The 14,006-nt window shown below is 42.8% G+C and overlaps 1 protein-coding gene across 2 annotated transcripts in view; it reads right to left on the bottom strand.

Moving 5' to 3' along the window:
- STAB2 (stabilin 2) overlaps positions 1 to 14,006 on the bottom strand; it is a 135,214-nt gene that overhangs the window by 101,259 nt on the left and 19,949 nt on the right. For both annotated transcript variants that reach the window (XM_075123184.1, XM_075123185.1), the window contains exons 9-10: positions 13,754 to 13,887; positions 7,556 to 7,689 (exon numbers count right to left, since the gene is read on the bottom strand). In XM_075123184.1, the coding sequence (XP_074979285.1) occupies positions 7,556 to 7,689; positions 13,754 to 13,887 (268 nt within the window). The remainder of the gene's footprint in view (positions 1 to 7,555; positions 7,690 to 13,753; positions 13,888 to 14,006) is intronic.

Here is a 14,006-nt window from a genome sequence, read left to right as displayed (position 1 = left end):
TACCCTGCAGCTGGGAGGTGAAATTCCCAGCTCAGGCAGACATACACATGCTAGCCAGCACCCTCAAAATAGCAGTGTGGCTGTGGTGACAGCTCAGGCTAGCTGTCCGTGTACGTGTCACGCTGACAGACCCTGGTTGTCATCAGCCAGGTTCAAACCTGGGACCTTTGGAGCTTAACATGTGAACCAAAAGATACTTGTCTTTTAGCCAAGGCTGTAGCAGGCTCATCAATCTCTAGTTGGTCTAGGTGCCACTAGAGAGGGACAGAGTGCCACACGAAACAGGCATGGGTTACATACCAACCTAGGGTCTTGGATGGACTATACTCAGAGAGCTGGCATGGGCTGCTGCCCGTGCTGCCATTAGCTTGAACAAAACAAGCATATATATGTCTACCTGAGCTGGGAATTATACCACCTCCCAGCTGCAGCATAGGCATACCCATATTGACACACAGTCCTGCCCTGACAATCTTAGTCTAATTAGCCAAGACAGACACAGGGCGGGAGGGAAAGCATAGGCACAGAGAGGGGAATGTGACTTGTCCAAGGTTACACAGCAGGTCAGTGGCAGAAGCAGGAATAGGATCAGCTCCCCTGACTGCCAGCCTAGTGCCCTATTCTTTGGACCATATTGAAATTTTGTTGTGCTTGAGTCATGATACAATCTTTGGATTTTTTTTTTTTGGAGCACACCCTAGGGTTCTGTTGCCCTCAATAACTGAACAATATCTGTGCCTGCTAGCCTCAAGCCATCTATTTGATGTTACTGACACCTAAAACTGATGTCAGTAATTTCCACTGTCCCTCCAGACACTGACATATCTAAAGGATTATAGGCTAGGTAAAGATTGGACCAAGAGTAGGGGAATATACAGCACAACAAATGAGGTGAAACTCTGGCACATAATCCCGATGCAAAATATTCCTATTTTCACTGTAAAAAGTGGGTCTATTGGCAAAAATTACCACATTTTATCCTTAGCCAAATGTAGGGTCTTCCCATTCTTCTTTAGAGAGGCATTCAGAACCTTGCACAGATTTATTGCAATAACTGGGCAGAGTGAAGAGGATTATGCAAATAATTTATCTCTGTATTTCCTGCTTTTAGCGATTTAACTCAGACGTGTAACATCGTTTTGGGACTATCTGTCTGTAGCTTCAATTTTTTAAGGTTGTGACAGAAGACGGTGTATTTTTGTTGCTCTCCTCATGAGATGCTTTCAATAACTGGCTTCCTCAGCCACCTGAACTTTTTGGGGGTCCAATAAAATGGGATCCGGATGCAAGTTTGGCTTTGTGAAACCAAAAGCATCCTAGATATTTTTCCCCATCAGTTTCCTTTATAAAAGGCAGTTCACAAATAAGTCACATTTCATTTTAAAAAGAAAAGGAGTACTTGTGGCACCTTAGAGACTAACCAATTTATTTGAGCACGAGCTTTCGTGAGCTACAGCTCACTTCATCGGATGCATACCGTGGAAACTGCAGCAGACTTCATATACACACAGAGATCATAAAACAATACCTCCTCCCACCCCACTGTCCTGCTGGTAATAGCTTATCTAAAGTGATCATCAAGTTGGGCCATTTCCAGCACAAATCCAGGTTTTCTCACCCTCCACCCCCCCCCCACACAAACTCACTCTCCTGCTGCTAATAGCCCATCCAAAGTGACAACTCTCTACACAATGTGATAATCAAGGTGGGCCATTTCCTGCACAAATCCAGGTTCTCTCACCCCCTCACCCCCCTCCAAAAAACACACACACAAACTCACTATCCTGCTGGTAATAGCTCATCCAAAGTGACCACTCTCCCTACAATGTGCATGATCATCAAGGTGGGCCATTTCCAGCACAAATCCAGGTTTTCTCACCCCCCCACCCCCATTCACACACAAACTCACTCTCCTGCTGGTAATAGCTCATCCAAAGTGACCACTCTCCCTACAATGTGCATGGTAATCAAGGTGGGCCATGTCCAGCACAAATCCAGGCTCTCTCACCCCCACCCCACCCCCACCCCTTTTTTTTTTTCCCGGGGACACACACAGACACACAAACTCACTCTCCTGCTGGCAATAGCTCATCCAAACTGTCCACTCTCCAAGTTTAAATCCAAGTTTAACCAGAACGACTGGGGACGGGGAGGTAGGAAAAAACAAGAGGAAATAGGCTACCTTGCATAATGACTTAGCCACTCCCAGTCTCTATTTAAGCCTAAATTAATAGTATCCAATTTGCAAATGAATTCCAATTCAGCAGTTTCTCGCTGGAGTCTGGATTTGAAGTTTTTTTGTTTTAAGATAGCGACCTTCATGTCTGTGATTGCGTGACCAGAGACATTGAAGTGTTCTCCGACTGGTTTATGAATGTTATAATTCTTGACATCTGATTTGTGTCCATTTATTCTTTTACGTAGAGACTGTCCAGTTTGACCAATGTAAATGGCAGAGGGGCATTGCTGGCACATGCTGGCATATATCACATTGGTGGATGTGCAGGTGAACGAGCCTCTGATAGTGTGGCTGATGTTATTAGGCCCTGTGATGGTGTCCCCTGAATAGATATGTGGGCACAGTTGGCAACGGGCTTTGTTGCAAGGATAAGTTCCTGGGTTAGTGGTTCTGTTGTGTGGTATGTGGTTGCTGGTGAGTATTTGCTTCAGGTTGCGGGGCTGTCTGTAGGCAAGGACTGGCCTGTCTCCCAAGATTTGTGAGAGTGTTGGGTCATCCTTTAGGATAGGTTGTAGATCCTTAATAATGCGTTGGAGGGGTTTTAGTTGGGGGCTGAAGGTGACGGCTAGTGGCGTTCTGTTATTTTCTTTGTTAGGCCTGTCCTGTAGTAGGAGACTTCTGGGAACTCTTCTGGCTCTATCAATCTGTTTCTTCACTTCCGCAGGTGGGTATTGTAGTTGTAAGAAAGCTTGACAGAGATCTTGTAGGTGTTTGTCTCTGTCTGAGGGGTTGGAGCAAATGCGGTTGTATCGCAGAGCTTGGCTGTAGACGATGGATCGTGTGGTGTGGGCAGGGTGAAAGCTGGAGGCATGTAGGTAGGAATAGCGGTCAGTAGGTTTCCGGTATAGGGTGGTGTTTATGTGACCATTGTTTATTAGCACTGTAGTGTCCAGGAAGTGGATCTCTTGTGTGGACTGGACCAGGCTGAGGTTGATGGTGGGATGGAAGTTGTTGAAATCATGGTGGAATTCCTCAAGGGCTTCTTTTCCATGGGTCCAGATGATGAAGATGTCATCAATATAGCGCAAGTAGAGTAGGGGCTTTAGGGGACGAGAGCTGAGGAAGCGTTGTTCTAAATAAGCCATAAAAATGTTGGCATACTGTGGGGCCATGCGGGTACCTATAGCAGTGCCGCTGATCTGAAGGTATACATTGTCCCCAAATGTAAAATAGTTGTGGGTAAGGACAAAGTCACAAAGTTCAGCCACCAGGTTAGCCGTGACATTATCGGGGATAGTGTTCTTGACGGCTTGTAGTCCATCTTTGTGTGGAATGTTGGTGTAGAGGGCTTCTACATCCATAGTGGCCAGGATGGTGTTATCAGGAAGATTACCGATGGATTGAAGTTTCCTCAGGAAGTCAGTGGTGTCTCGAAGGTAGCTGGGAGTGCTGGTAGCGTAGGGCCTGAGGAGGGAGTCTACATAGCCAGACAATCCTGCTGTCAGGGTGCCAATGCCTGAGATAATGGGGCGCCCAGGATTTCCAGGTTTATGGATCTTGGGTAGTAGATAGAATATCCCAGGTCGGAGTTCCAGGGGTGTGTCTGTGCGGATTTGATCTTGTGCTTTTTCAGGAAGTTTCTTGAGCAAATGCTGTAGTTGCTTTTGGTAACTCTCAGTGGGATCATAGGGTAATGGCTTGTAGAAACTTGTGTTGGAGAGCTGCCGAGCAACCTCTTGTTCATATTCCGACCATTCCACACAAATGTATACCTTCAGATCAGCGGCACTGCTATGGGTATCCGCATGGCCCCACAGTATGCCAACATTTTTATGGCTGATTTAGAACAACGCTTCCTCAGCTCTCGTCCCCTAAAGCCCCTACTCTACTTGCGCTATATTGATGACATCTTCATCATCTGGACCCATGGAAAAGAAGCCCTTGAGGAATTCCACCATGATTTCAACAACTTCCATCCCACCATCAACCTCAGCCTGGTCCAGTCCACACAAGAGATCCACTTCCTGGACACTACAGTGCTAATAAACAATGGTCACATAAACACCACCCTATACCGGAAACCTACTGACCGCTATTCCTACCTACATGCCTCCAGCTTTCACCCTGACCACACCACACGATCCATCGTCTACAGCCAAGCTTTGCGATACAACCGCATTTGCTCCAACCCCTCAGACAGAGACAAACACCTACAAGATCTCTGTCAAGCTTTCTTACAACTACAATACCCACCTGCGGAAGTGAAGAAACAGATTGATAGAGCCAGAAGAGTTCCCAGAAGTCTCCTACTACAGGACAGGCCTAACAAAGAAAATAACAGAACGCCACTAGCCGTCACCTTCAGCCCCCAACTAAAACCCCTCCAACGCATTATTAAGGATCTACAACCTATCCTAAAGGATGACCCAACACTCTCACAAATCTTGGGAGACAGGCCAGTCCTTGCCTACAGACAGCCCCGCAACCTGAAGCAAATACTCACCAGCAACCACATACCACACAACAGAACCACTAACCCAGGAACTTATCCTTGCAACAAAGCCCGTTGCCAACTGTGCCCACATATCTATTCAGGGGACACCATCACAGGGCCTAATAACATCAGCCACACTATCAGAGGCTCGTTCACCTGCACATCCACCAATGTGATATATGCCAGCATGTGCCAGCAATGCCCCTCTGCCATTTACATTGGTCAAACTGGACAGTCTCTACGTAAAAGAATAAATGGACACAAATCAGATGTCAAGAATTATAACATTCATAAACCAGTCGGAGAACACTTCAATCTCTCTGGTCACGCAATCACAGACATGAAGGTCGCTATCTTAAAACAAAAAAACTTCAAATCCAGACTCCAGCGAGAAACTGCTGAATTGGAATTCATTTGCAAATTGGATACTATTAATTTAGGCTTAAATAGAGACTGGGAGTGGCTAAGTCATTATGCAAGGTAGCCTATTTCCCCTTGTTTTTTCCTACCTCCCCGTCCCCAGTTGTTCTGGTTAAACTTGGATTTAAACTTGGAGAGTGGACAGTTTGGATGAGCTATTGCCAGCAGGAGAGTGAGTTTGTGTGTGTGTGTGTCCCCGGGAAAAAAAAAAGGGGGTGAGGGTGGGGTGGGGGTGAGAGAGCCTGGATTTGTGCTGGACATGGCCCACCTTGATTACCATGCACATTGTAGGGAGAGTGGTCACTTTGGATGAGCTATTACCAGCAGGAGAGTGAGTTTGTGTGTGTATGGGGGTGGGGGGGTGAGAAAACCTGGATTTGTGCTGGAAATGGCCCACCTTGATGATCATGCACATTGTAGGGAGAGTGGTCACTTTGGATGAGCTATTACCAGCAGGATAGTGAGTTTGTGTGTGTGTTTTTTGGAGGGGGGTGAGGGGGTGAGAGAACCTGGATTTGTGCAGGAAATGGCCCACCTTGATTATCACATTGTGTAGAGAGTTGTCACTTTGGATGGGCTATTAGCAGCAGGAGAGTGAGTTTGTGTGTGCGGGGGTGGAGGGTGAGAAAACCTGGATTTGTGCTGGAAATGGCCCAACTTGATGATCACTTTAGATAAGCTATTACCAGCAGGACAGTGGGGTGGGAGGAGGTATTGTTTTATGATCTCTGTGTGTATATAAAGTCTGCTGCAGTTTCCACGGTATGCATCCGATGAAGTGAGCTGTAGCTCACGAAAGCCCGTGCTCAAATAAATTGGTTAGTCTCTAAGGTGCCACAAGTACTCCTTTTCTTTTTGCGAATACAGACTAACACGGCTGTTACTCTGAAACATTTCATTTTATTCACCAAACACAGCTCTGTACTCCATATGAAGAATCTGCCCTAGCTTCCAAATTCTTTGCTTTCTTCTCTCCAGCAGTTCCCGGCACTGTGACCATCCTTCCTGTTTTCCTCCACTTCCAACTAGGCCTCTTCCCCTCATTCCTCTTTTAGTAACAGTATTAAAAACATCAGAAATGCCAAAATTCCAGCAGCACATCTGCTTTATAATGGCCAAAGCTGTAGCTCACTTGTGGGATTGTATATCTTTTCCTGCACAAAATATCAAGCTGCCTTGGCAAGGGGTTGGAAATTATGACCGAATGTGGTGGTAGGTCTTTGTTCTGTCTGTAACATATGTCATTTCATCTGGCTTGTGCCATCAGCATAATGTATGATTTGACACTATGCAGTACGACAACAGCTATTTTGTACAGTGGTAGCAAAGTAAATGTTGAGTTAAAAGTAGATAGAGCAAGATGCTGGAAGTCAGGATTCAATGTATATTTAGCTATATCTTTGACACCACTGTATGACGTTAAGAAAATCACTTTACTTCTTTGTGCTTCATTTTATGCCTCTGTGGAATGAGAATACCTACCTCATAGGGGGATTATATTCATTTAATATTTATAAAATGCTTTCAGTAGGAGGTGCTATGGAAATGCTAAGTGTCATCTTATCTACAAAATCTCTGTGTCAGAGCTGAGTCTGACATGGTCTCCGTCTCTTTGAGTCCACTGAACTATCTATGCTTCCTTTCACACTACTGAGCTGCCACAGGTAGTCAGAGAATCCTACTGTCTGCTCTGTAGAAGAGTTTAGCCATAAGTAGGTAGCTAATAGGAATCTTGCCGCAGTCCTAGTGCCATTAGAGGTGGCCCGGGAAGGGCTGCTTCCAATAGCTATGCACTGATTTGAAGGACCTGTGGCAATAGTATTTCCAGCCCCAAAGGCCAGTTGTGAGTAGGTGTGACTGGATGCCAAGTTACCTGTGATCTTAGTGAAAAATCATTGACAAGCCTTCAACCCATTGATTGGTTTACATCAGTTTGCATTTTCAAGGCTCTTTTTGCAAGGAATAGAGTTAGAAATGTATTTCTTAAACAAATATAAACTGAGATTCTTCTTTTCTTTTCTAAGTCCCTCAAATTAGCGAGGTCCTCCAGCCTATGTGCTCTGAAAGCCTGTCAAGGCGAGATCTAAATGAGGAATGTATCAAAATAAACAAGTGCAAGAGCCACCTTTTGGAGCCCTCTCTCAAAGTAATTAGACGAATAGACTCAAGTGAGATCAGTGGAAGAGGAACCTCTTTTTCCACGCAGAAATTGTTCTCATTCTTAATTTCAAAATTGGGCTGAGACTTATCTTAATTCACATGGTATTCTTCCCTTGCGATCAGCTGTCACTCAGCCTGAATAAGCTAATGAAACACTAGATACCTCAAGGGCTAGTTAGCAGGGACAGAGTGAGGGACACTCACACTTTTGGTAGCCTTGGGAGTTTCTAGGCTTCAGGCTAAATGTTTCTTTGCTGACAGCTCTTCAGACTAAATCTGCATTCTTTTCCTTAGGTACCTACCAATGAGTGCTATGGCAGATGTCAGTTTTCCTTGCCACTGTCCTCCTGGTTCAGTGTTCAGCTCTGTGATGCGTTCCATTATGTTTCCATAGCATACAAACCCATCACCTACATAACCCTTCTGGCAAGTACACCTGTGAAAAGAACAAAATTTACTTTCAGCATCAGTTGGATACAGATACTATTGTATCAGTAAAATTTTAACCAGAGCTAATTAAATTGTTGTGAATCACTTATCTGAGTTCCGGCATTTTGATGATTTGCAAATACATTTCATTTCCCTTTTTGATCAGTTCTACAGACTGTCAAATAGCACTTGATTAATAAATGATTCCTCGGTTTTCTGTCACTTATCATATAAAGTTAATACATTTATTCATTATTTGACCAGCCGTAATTTTACTTCACTGCAGTAACAGCGTTTGTGTCCTATCTTAGCACAAGACCACACAAGGTGATGAAAGTGAAGCCATATGACATTGAAGCAAAGATACAGTTCCAAAATTAAAGTCTATTTGCCAGATTTTATAGATTCTTTAACCTAAACTTCTCTGGTTTTGTCTATAATGAGGTTTGATATGAGCTCACTGATCACCAAGCTGCAGCTACATACATTTGAAGCCATGTTTTTATCTGCCATAATGTACACTGTATCTCTGTTACATATTGGCAATTATTTGTGTATGTCTTTTCAGCAAACCAAGGAGTGGTGATTAAAATACTGCTATCAAGTTAAGTCATTTTTATCAACATTACTGATGGTTTAGCATAGTTCTTCTACAGTCATTATGATATGAAATCACATGCTTTCATAGTATGTGTTTCTGTCCTTCCTCAATGCGTGCACTACTGCCCTCTACTGGATGGAATGTATCATCTGTTCAAATACCCAATCAGGTTGCCCACTAGAGGCTTCACCCTCCAGAGGATGTTAGACCTTCTACTGTTTCAATTGCACAACCACAAATGTTTCTTGAGTAGCTACTAGTGTACACAAATGGTCATGGTTTTTCAAATGCAAGTAGCAATTTTGGGTGTCCAACTTTGAGACACCTTGAAAGGGCTAGATTATTAAGAGGGCAGGTACCCGATTCTTTCTGAAAATCAGACCCCTTTAAGGTGTCTCAAGTTAGGCACACAAAATGATTAGCTGATTTTGAAAATCTTCCTAGGTTGCCATCTTCACTAATGTTGCCACTGTTATTTTGTACTTGATAGATTGCCTGCAGGCTCCACTGTGTGGTTTAAGCAGCGACCATGGCTGAAATTAAAAAGTCAACAATAGCACCCTTCCCAGTTAAGTCTCAAGCAAGTTACATTATCAGATGAGCCTTGTATTTAATGATTCATCTGGCTGAGACTTCTACAAGCATCATTAAAGGAGTATTATTCCACACAATCAAAAGAATCTTCTTTATGTGACCAAACAATCTCAAGGTGTCCACCTCCTGTTTATATTTATTACACATCCACATCTTCTGGTAATCACACACACACACATGTAGAGTAGTGTTAATCCAGAACCAGATGGTGCTTTGTCCCCCTTGTAGATCTCCTTTGCCTGTACAGAGGGGAGATGTGTGACAGCTGCCTCCAAGGTAACACCCTTCTTGCCCTAAAAAGTCCACAGAGTAATCTGAGTCTGGAGAACTAGAAGTTTGGGAGGAGATCTGGGATTGTGATCAAAAGGCCCATGTATTGCCCTCTACCAACGCAGCGGAAGAACAGCAGGAATGTTAATACAGGCAAATGGTTGTATTACTTTTCCTGGGAGGCCCTTTATGCTGGTGAGCCCTCACACTCTCTAAGGGGATCCCTAGGGCATCTGCACTGCCACAGAGCCTGAGTGGGGAGCAGGGGACTCCAGATCTGCTGCAGAGGCACAGGTCCTCTTTGCCTTGAAACTTTTGGGACTGAACCCTTCTTTCTGTGGGGGAAAGGGGAGTGGTTGGGCAAGTCTCAGGCTATGGGTACAAGAATTCAGAGTTTCCTAGAATCTGGGCTTTAAAAAAGATGAGAAACAACTTGGCAGGAGAAGCAGTTTTTGAAATAATACAGAAATCAGATTAAGACTTGTAAATTAATGCTGCCTTCTTTTACAGCAAAGGTTTGTCAAGGAATAGATTGCTGACCACATTCATTTGTGGTCGTTTCTAGAATCACAGTGAGCTTAGAAATGTGGGCTGGGCATTGTGGTTTGAAACTGAATTGAATTTATTCAGAAAAATACCACCTTTGACTGTGCAGAATGGAGTTAGAAGCCAATTTTTTGGTTTGGATTTGGGTGCTGCAGAAATAAACATTTTGCAATTATAACTTCTGCTTGGGAGCAAAGCTTCCAATTTGAACTTCCCTTGCCTTTCAAATGACTTAATTTATCTCTGTGTGTTGGGGCAGGGAGCAGCCAGACAGTTGCCTGTATTGGGCAACTTTTGTCTCTTGTTTGGAGCATGTGGCTGGTGCAATCTGTAAAGTCTTTCAGTGTGTGTGTGTGTTTGTTTTACTTTGAATGGGGCTGTTTCAATCCACTGTTTTCCATTAAGGATGGGAACAGCTAGGGAGGAGCAGGCCTAATGCAAACCAGGCTGGGTTATTTTTTAATCTTTGTTGTGAGAATGAAACAGCATGGGGAAGACTCATTGCACCAGTCGCGGAGGGATGGGAGTTGTGGGGGAGTGCTGCTTACCCAAGCTAGAGAGTGGGGAAGTATCTCTCTCTCCTTTTAGCAGAGAAGAGAGAGATAGTTTCCCTGCTTCTCCCCCGGAGGTTAGCCCCTGCATATAGGAAAGAGGCGTGGCTACTTAACCAGTGTTTTTTATTTTAGGAACAGAGTCAAAATACAGAGAAATAAAAAAGCACAAGAGAAAAGTCAGGGAAGAGGTTTATATGCTCCAGCTAGAGGACAAGGACTGGGGGCCCCATTTTGCTTGGCATTGCCCCAAAGAGGTTACAATTGAATGTGCTCTCAATAACCATCCCAGTTAACTAGCTGAGCTACCATATTCTGCACCAGCTGAAGTTTCTTAGTGACCCTCAATGACATAGCTGTATGTAACTTCTGTCTTGAAGAAATGTTATTTAAATGTTTTTAACACTAGTGCAGAAAAGACCTATATGGGAACAGAAACAGACAGCAATAGTCTTGATTTTCCAAGCTACTGCTATTTTATAACCCCCAAACCACAGGTACAGTATCTTCCTCTAAGCAAAGAGCTTCCATGGGAAACTGAAGTGACTGAGGCAGCAGGCCAGCAGTACAACTGTGCATTAAAAAAAAAAAACCTGCAAAGGAGGTGACACAACGGACGCTTACAATTTCCAGTTACGAGAGAGCAACAATACATTCTGGGTCTAGCTCGGGGCCACCACAATAGCTTATTTTGAAGTGTTAACAAAGGAAGAAGAGCTGGAAGCTGGAGACAAATAGGTTTAAAATTTGAGCTACAGTCAAACACAGAAGTGGCATCACTTCCCTCTATACTTGTGATACAGCAGCAGCATCAGTAGCTCTTTATTATGGCTGTGCCCACATCTAGCTATCACAATTTTTATTCAAATCTTTTTTTGTTTGACTATAAACTGGAAGTTTCAGTCTTTTCAAAAATGTCCAGCTTTTTGGGGACATCTAGAATTCCTTCCCATCTCTCTCTTTGTCACAGAATGTAATCAAATGATGTTCAGGGGGATTTGTTTTTTTCTGAGTTGGAAAATGTAAAATAAAACCCCTTCTTCAACTCTTGAAAGTTCAAGTGGCAAAATGAAAAATGATAACGTGTGGAAGAAAACCCCTGGACATAATTCATTTTACTTTCTACTGCTTTCTTGTTGGGTGAATATTTTTTTTTATTAGTTTAGACTGCGGTGCCAGAGTTACAATGCTGGTTTCAGAGTTAGCCCAGATATAATATTTTCTAAATTTTTTCTGTTTAAAATCCCACCTAATGGATGATCTCTTGTGATCTTCCTTACCAATAAAATCATAATGCTCCGCTTGTTCAAATAGGGACTAAAAGCTTTCCATGCTTTCCCTGGGCCTCTGCTCCCTTTGGTGAAAGTAATACCATTCATGTGTCTATTCTTTTGTGGAATGAAATGGCCAGCAGATTTTTAAAGAAATAAGTCATAGTTATCTGTTTCTCTTTATTCAGTGAAAGCAAATGATTTATAAATATTTTCAGCTTCATTCCCTATTGTATAAATTACTGATCTGATCTGTACTTTACTGCTCTGTTACTACTCTCTACCGCTCCTTCTACTCAGACCATGTTGTGGGCTTACGTAACTGAAGGTCCTGTGCAGGGCTGAAGTTTGACATTTTATTTGTTTTTTAAAGAAATTCCCATTTTGAACTAATTTTGAAAAAAAATCCAATTGAAATTGTTAAAATATCCAATTTCAATATTTTCTCAATGAAAAAAGTTCCATTTTGGATTTGAAACCACTTTTTGTTTTGAAATCTAAGTTAATTTATAGAAAAAAAGTAAATAAAATATTAAGTCAAAATAAAAACAAACCATTTCAAAATTATGAAAACGAAACATTTTGTTTGACCTGACTTGAATTTTGGTTTGTGAAATTTTTTGACAATTTATTTTTGTTTTAAATCTCAAAAACTCTCACAGGATAGTAAAACTGTTTGCCACCCAGCTCTACTTTCTGTGTCATTATCACAAGGTAGATTGTGGGGCACAGAGAAGAGGCTGTGGAACCTGCTCCATAGGTGGGCAGAAGAACATTCTGTATAAACTTGTTCTAAATGCACAGTAATTTATAATAGAAAAGTTCCATTAGTATTGTAAGGACAACCAGCACTAGAATGCAAAAAATTGATAAGATGTCCTCTTCTTAAACCAAGAGAATTGCCTTTATGCTAAATGTGAACACCTATATGGAAAGTATTTCTGACACCAGACAGGAATTATTACCCTGTATTATCAGCCATATTGTAATCCTAAAAAGCAACGCTACAAATAAACTCTTATAAACCAAACATCAATCATATTACAACGTCTCTGGAGAGTGAAAAGAGTTATCGTTTAACTCTTTGTTTTAATACTGTATTCTAAGGTTGTACATTATGCTACATAACATATTCTCTGTAGCATTATACTGTATAATTCTTTGCTAATATAGTACACCTCCATCTATGATACCACCATACTTGTCTGATCCAAAACCTATTGAAATCAGTGAAAGAGCTCCCATTTACTTCAGTGGACACTGGATCAAGCAATAAATGAGCAATATAAATGCAATGGCATACGCACACTCTCTTCTCACAATGCTCAACTATCTTGCTGTTCCCTACACTGTACCAGGAACTGTACAAGGAACTGGTACACTGTACCAGGAACACTGTACACTAGTAGCAGGAGCTAATATGCTCCAAAGTTTTATAAAGTTACTTTGTAAAGAAACTGTCAGTGATACACTGAGAATTGCTCTGCCATCTCTTTTTCCTTAATAGCCTATTGTGACAAAGTTCCTCCTCTACCTTGGTGGGCCTTGCGCTTATTGGCGGATTTGCTTACCTTGGAGCTTCACGGCAGCCCTCAGCTTGGCCGTTTTTCTGAATTCACGGTCCAGGTTGACGCCTCCTGTATCTGACTAGGAGTTGGGAGGATTTGGGGGGAACCCGGGCCCGCCCTCTACTCCGGGTGCCAGCCCAGGGCCCTGTGGAATGCAGCTGTCTAGAGTGCCTCCCGGAACAGCTGTGTGACAGCCACAACTACCTGGGCTACTTTCCCATGGCCTCCTCCCAACACCTTCTTTATCCTCACCATAGGACCTTCCTCCTGGTGTCTGATAATGCTTGTACACCACAGTCCTCCAACAGTCCGCGTTCTCACTCTCAGGTCCTAGTGCCTCTTGCTCCCAGCTCCTCACATGCACACCACAAACTGAAGTGAGCTCCTTTTTAAACCCAGGTGCCCTGATTAGCCTGCCTTAATTGATTCTAGCAGCTTCTTGATTGGCTGCAGGTGTTCTAATCAGCCTGTCTGTCTTAATTGTCTCCAGAAGGTTCCTGATTGTTCAAAAACCTTCCCTGTTACCTTACCCAGGGAAAAGGGACCTACTTAGCCTGGGGCTAATATATCTGCCTTCTATTACTCTCCTATAGCCATCTGGTTCGACCTGTCACACTATTTACTGAATAAAATATAATCAGTGAAAGATTTAAGAAGGAAAAAGACTTACACAATTTGTCCTGGCGCAACCATAGTGCATTTTGCATTTTTATGGCAGGTGTTGTTAGTCTCACAGATATCTGTCATACTGCATCCTTTCCCAGGTACTAAATTTCTGTAATGTTCTTTGCATTCACAGTGGGACTAAATCAGGGGAGAAAGACAAATGTTAGATTGTATTTTGGATTTTATTAGTGACTTGCTATTTTCAGCATTTTTCTGTCACAAAAGCCAGGGCAAGGATTTAAAGACAACTTCAAAAG

This window comes from Caretta caretta, chromosome 1 (genome assembly GCF_965140235.1).
Source record: "Caretta caretta isolate rCarCar2 chromosome 1, rCarCar1.hap1, whole genome shotgun sequence".
NCBI classification, from domain to species: Eukaryota; Metazoa; Chordata; order Testudines; family Cheloniidae; genus Caretta; species Caretta caretta.
The sequence above is the reverse complement of the archived record's forward strand: the minus strand, read 5'-3'. Positions and strand labels throughout refer to the sequence as shown.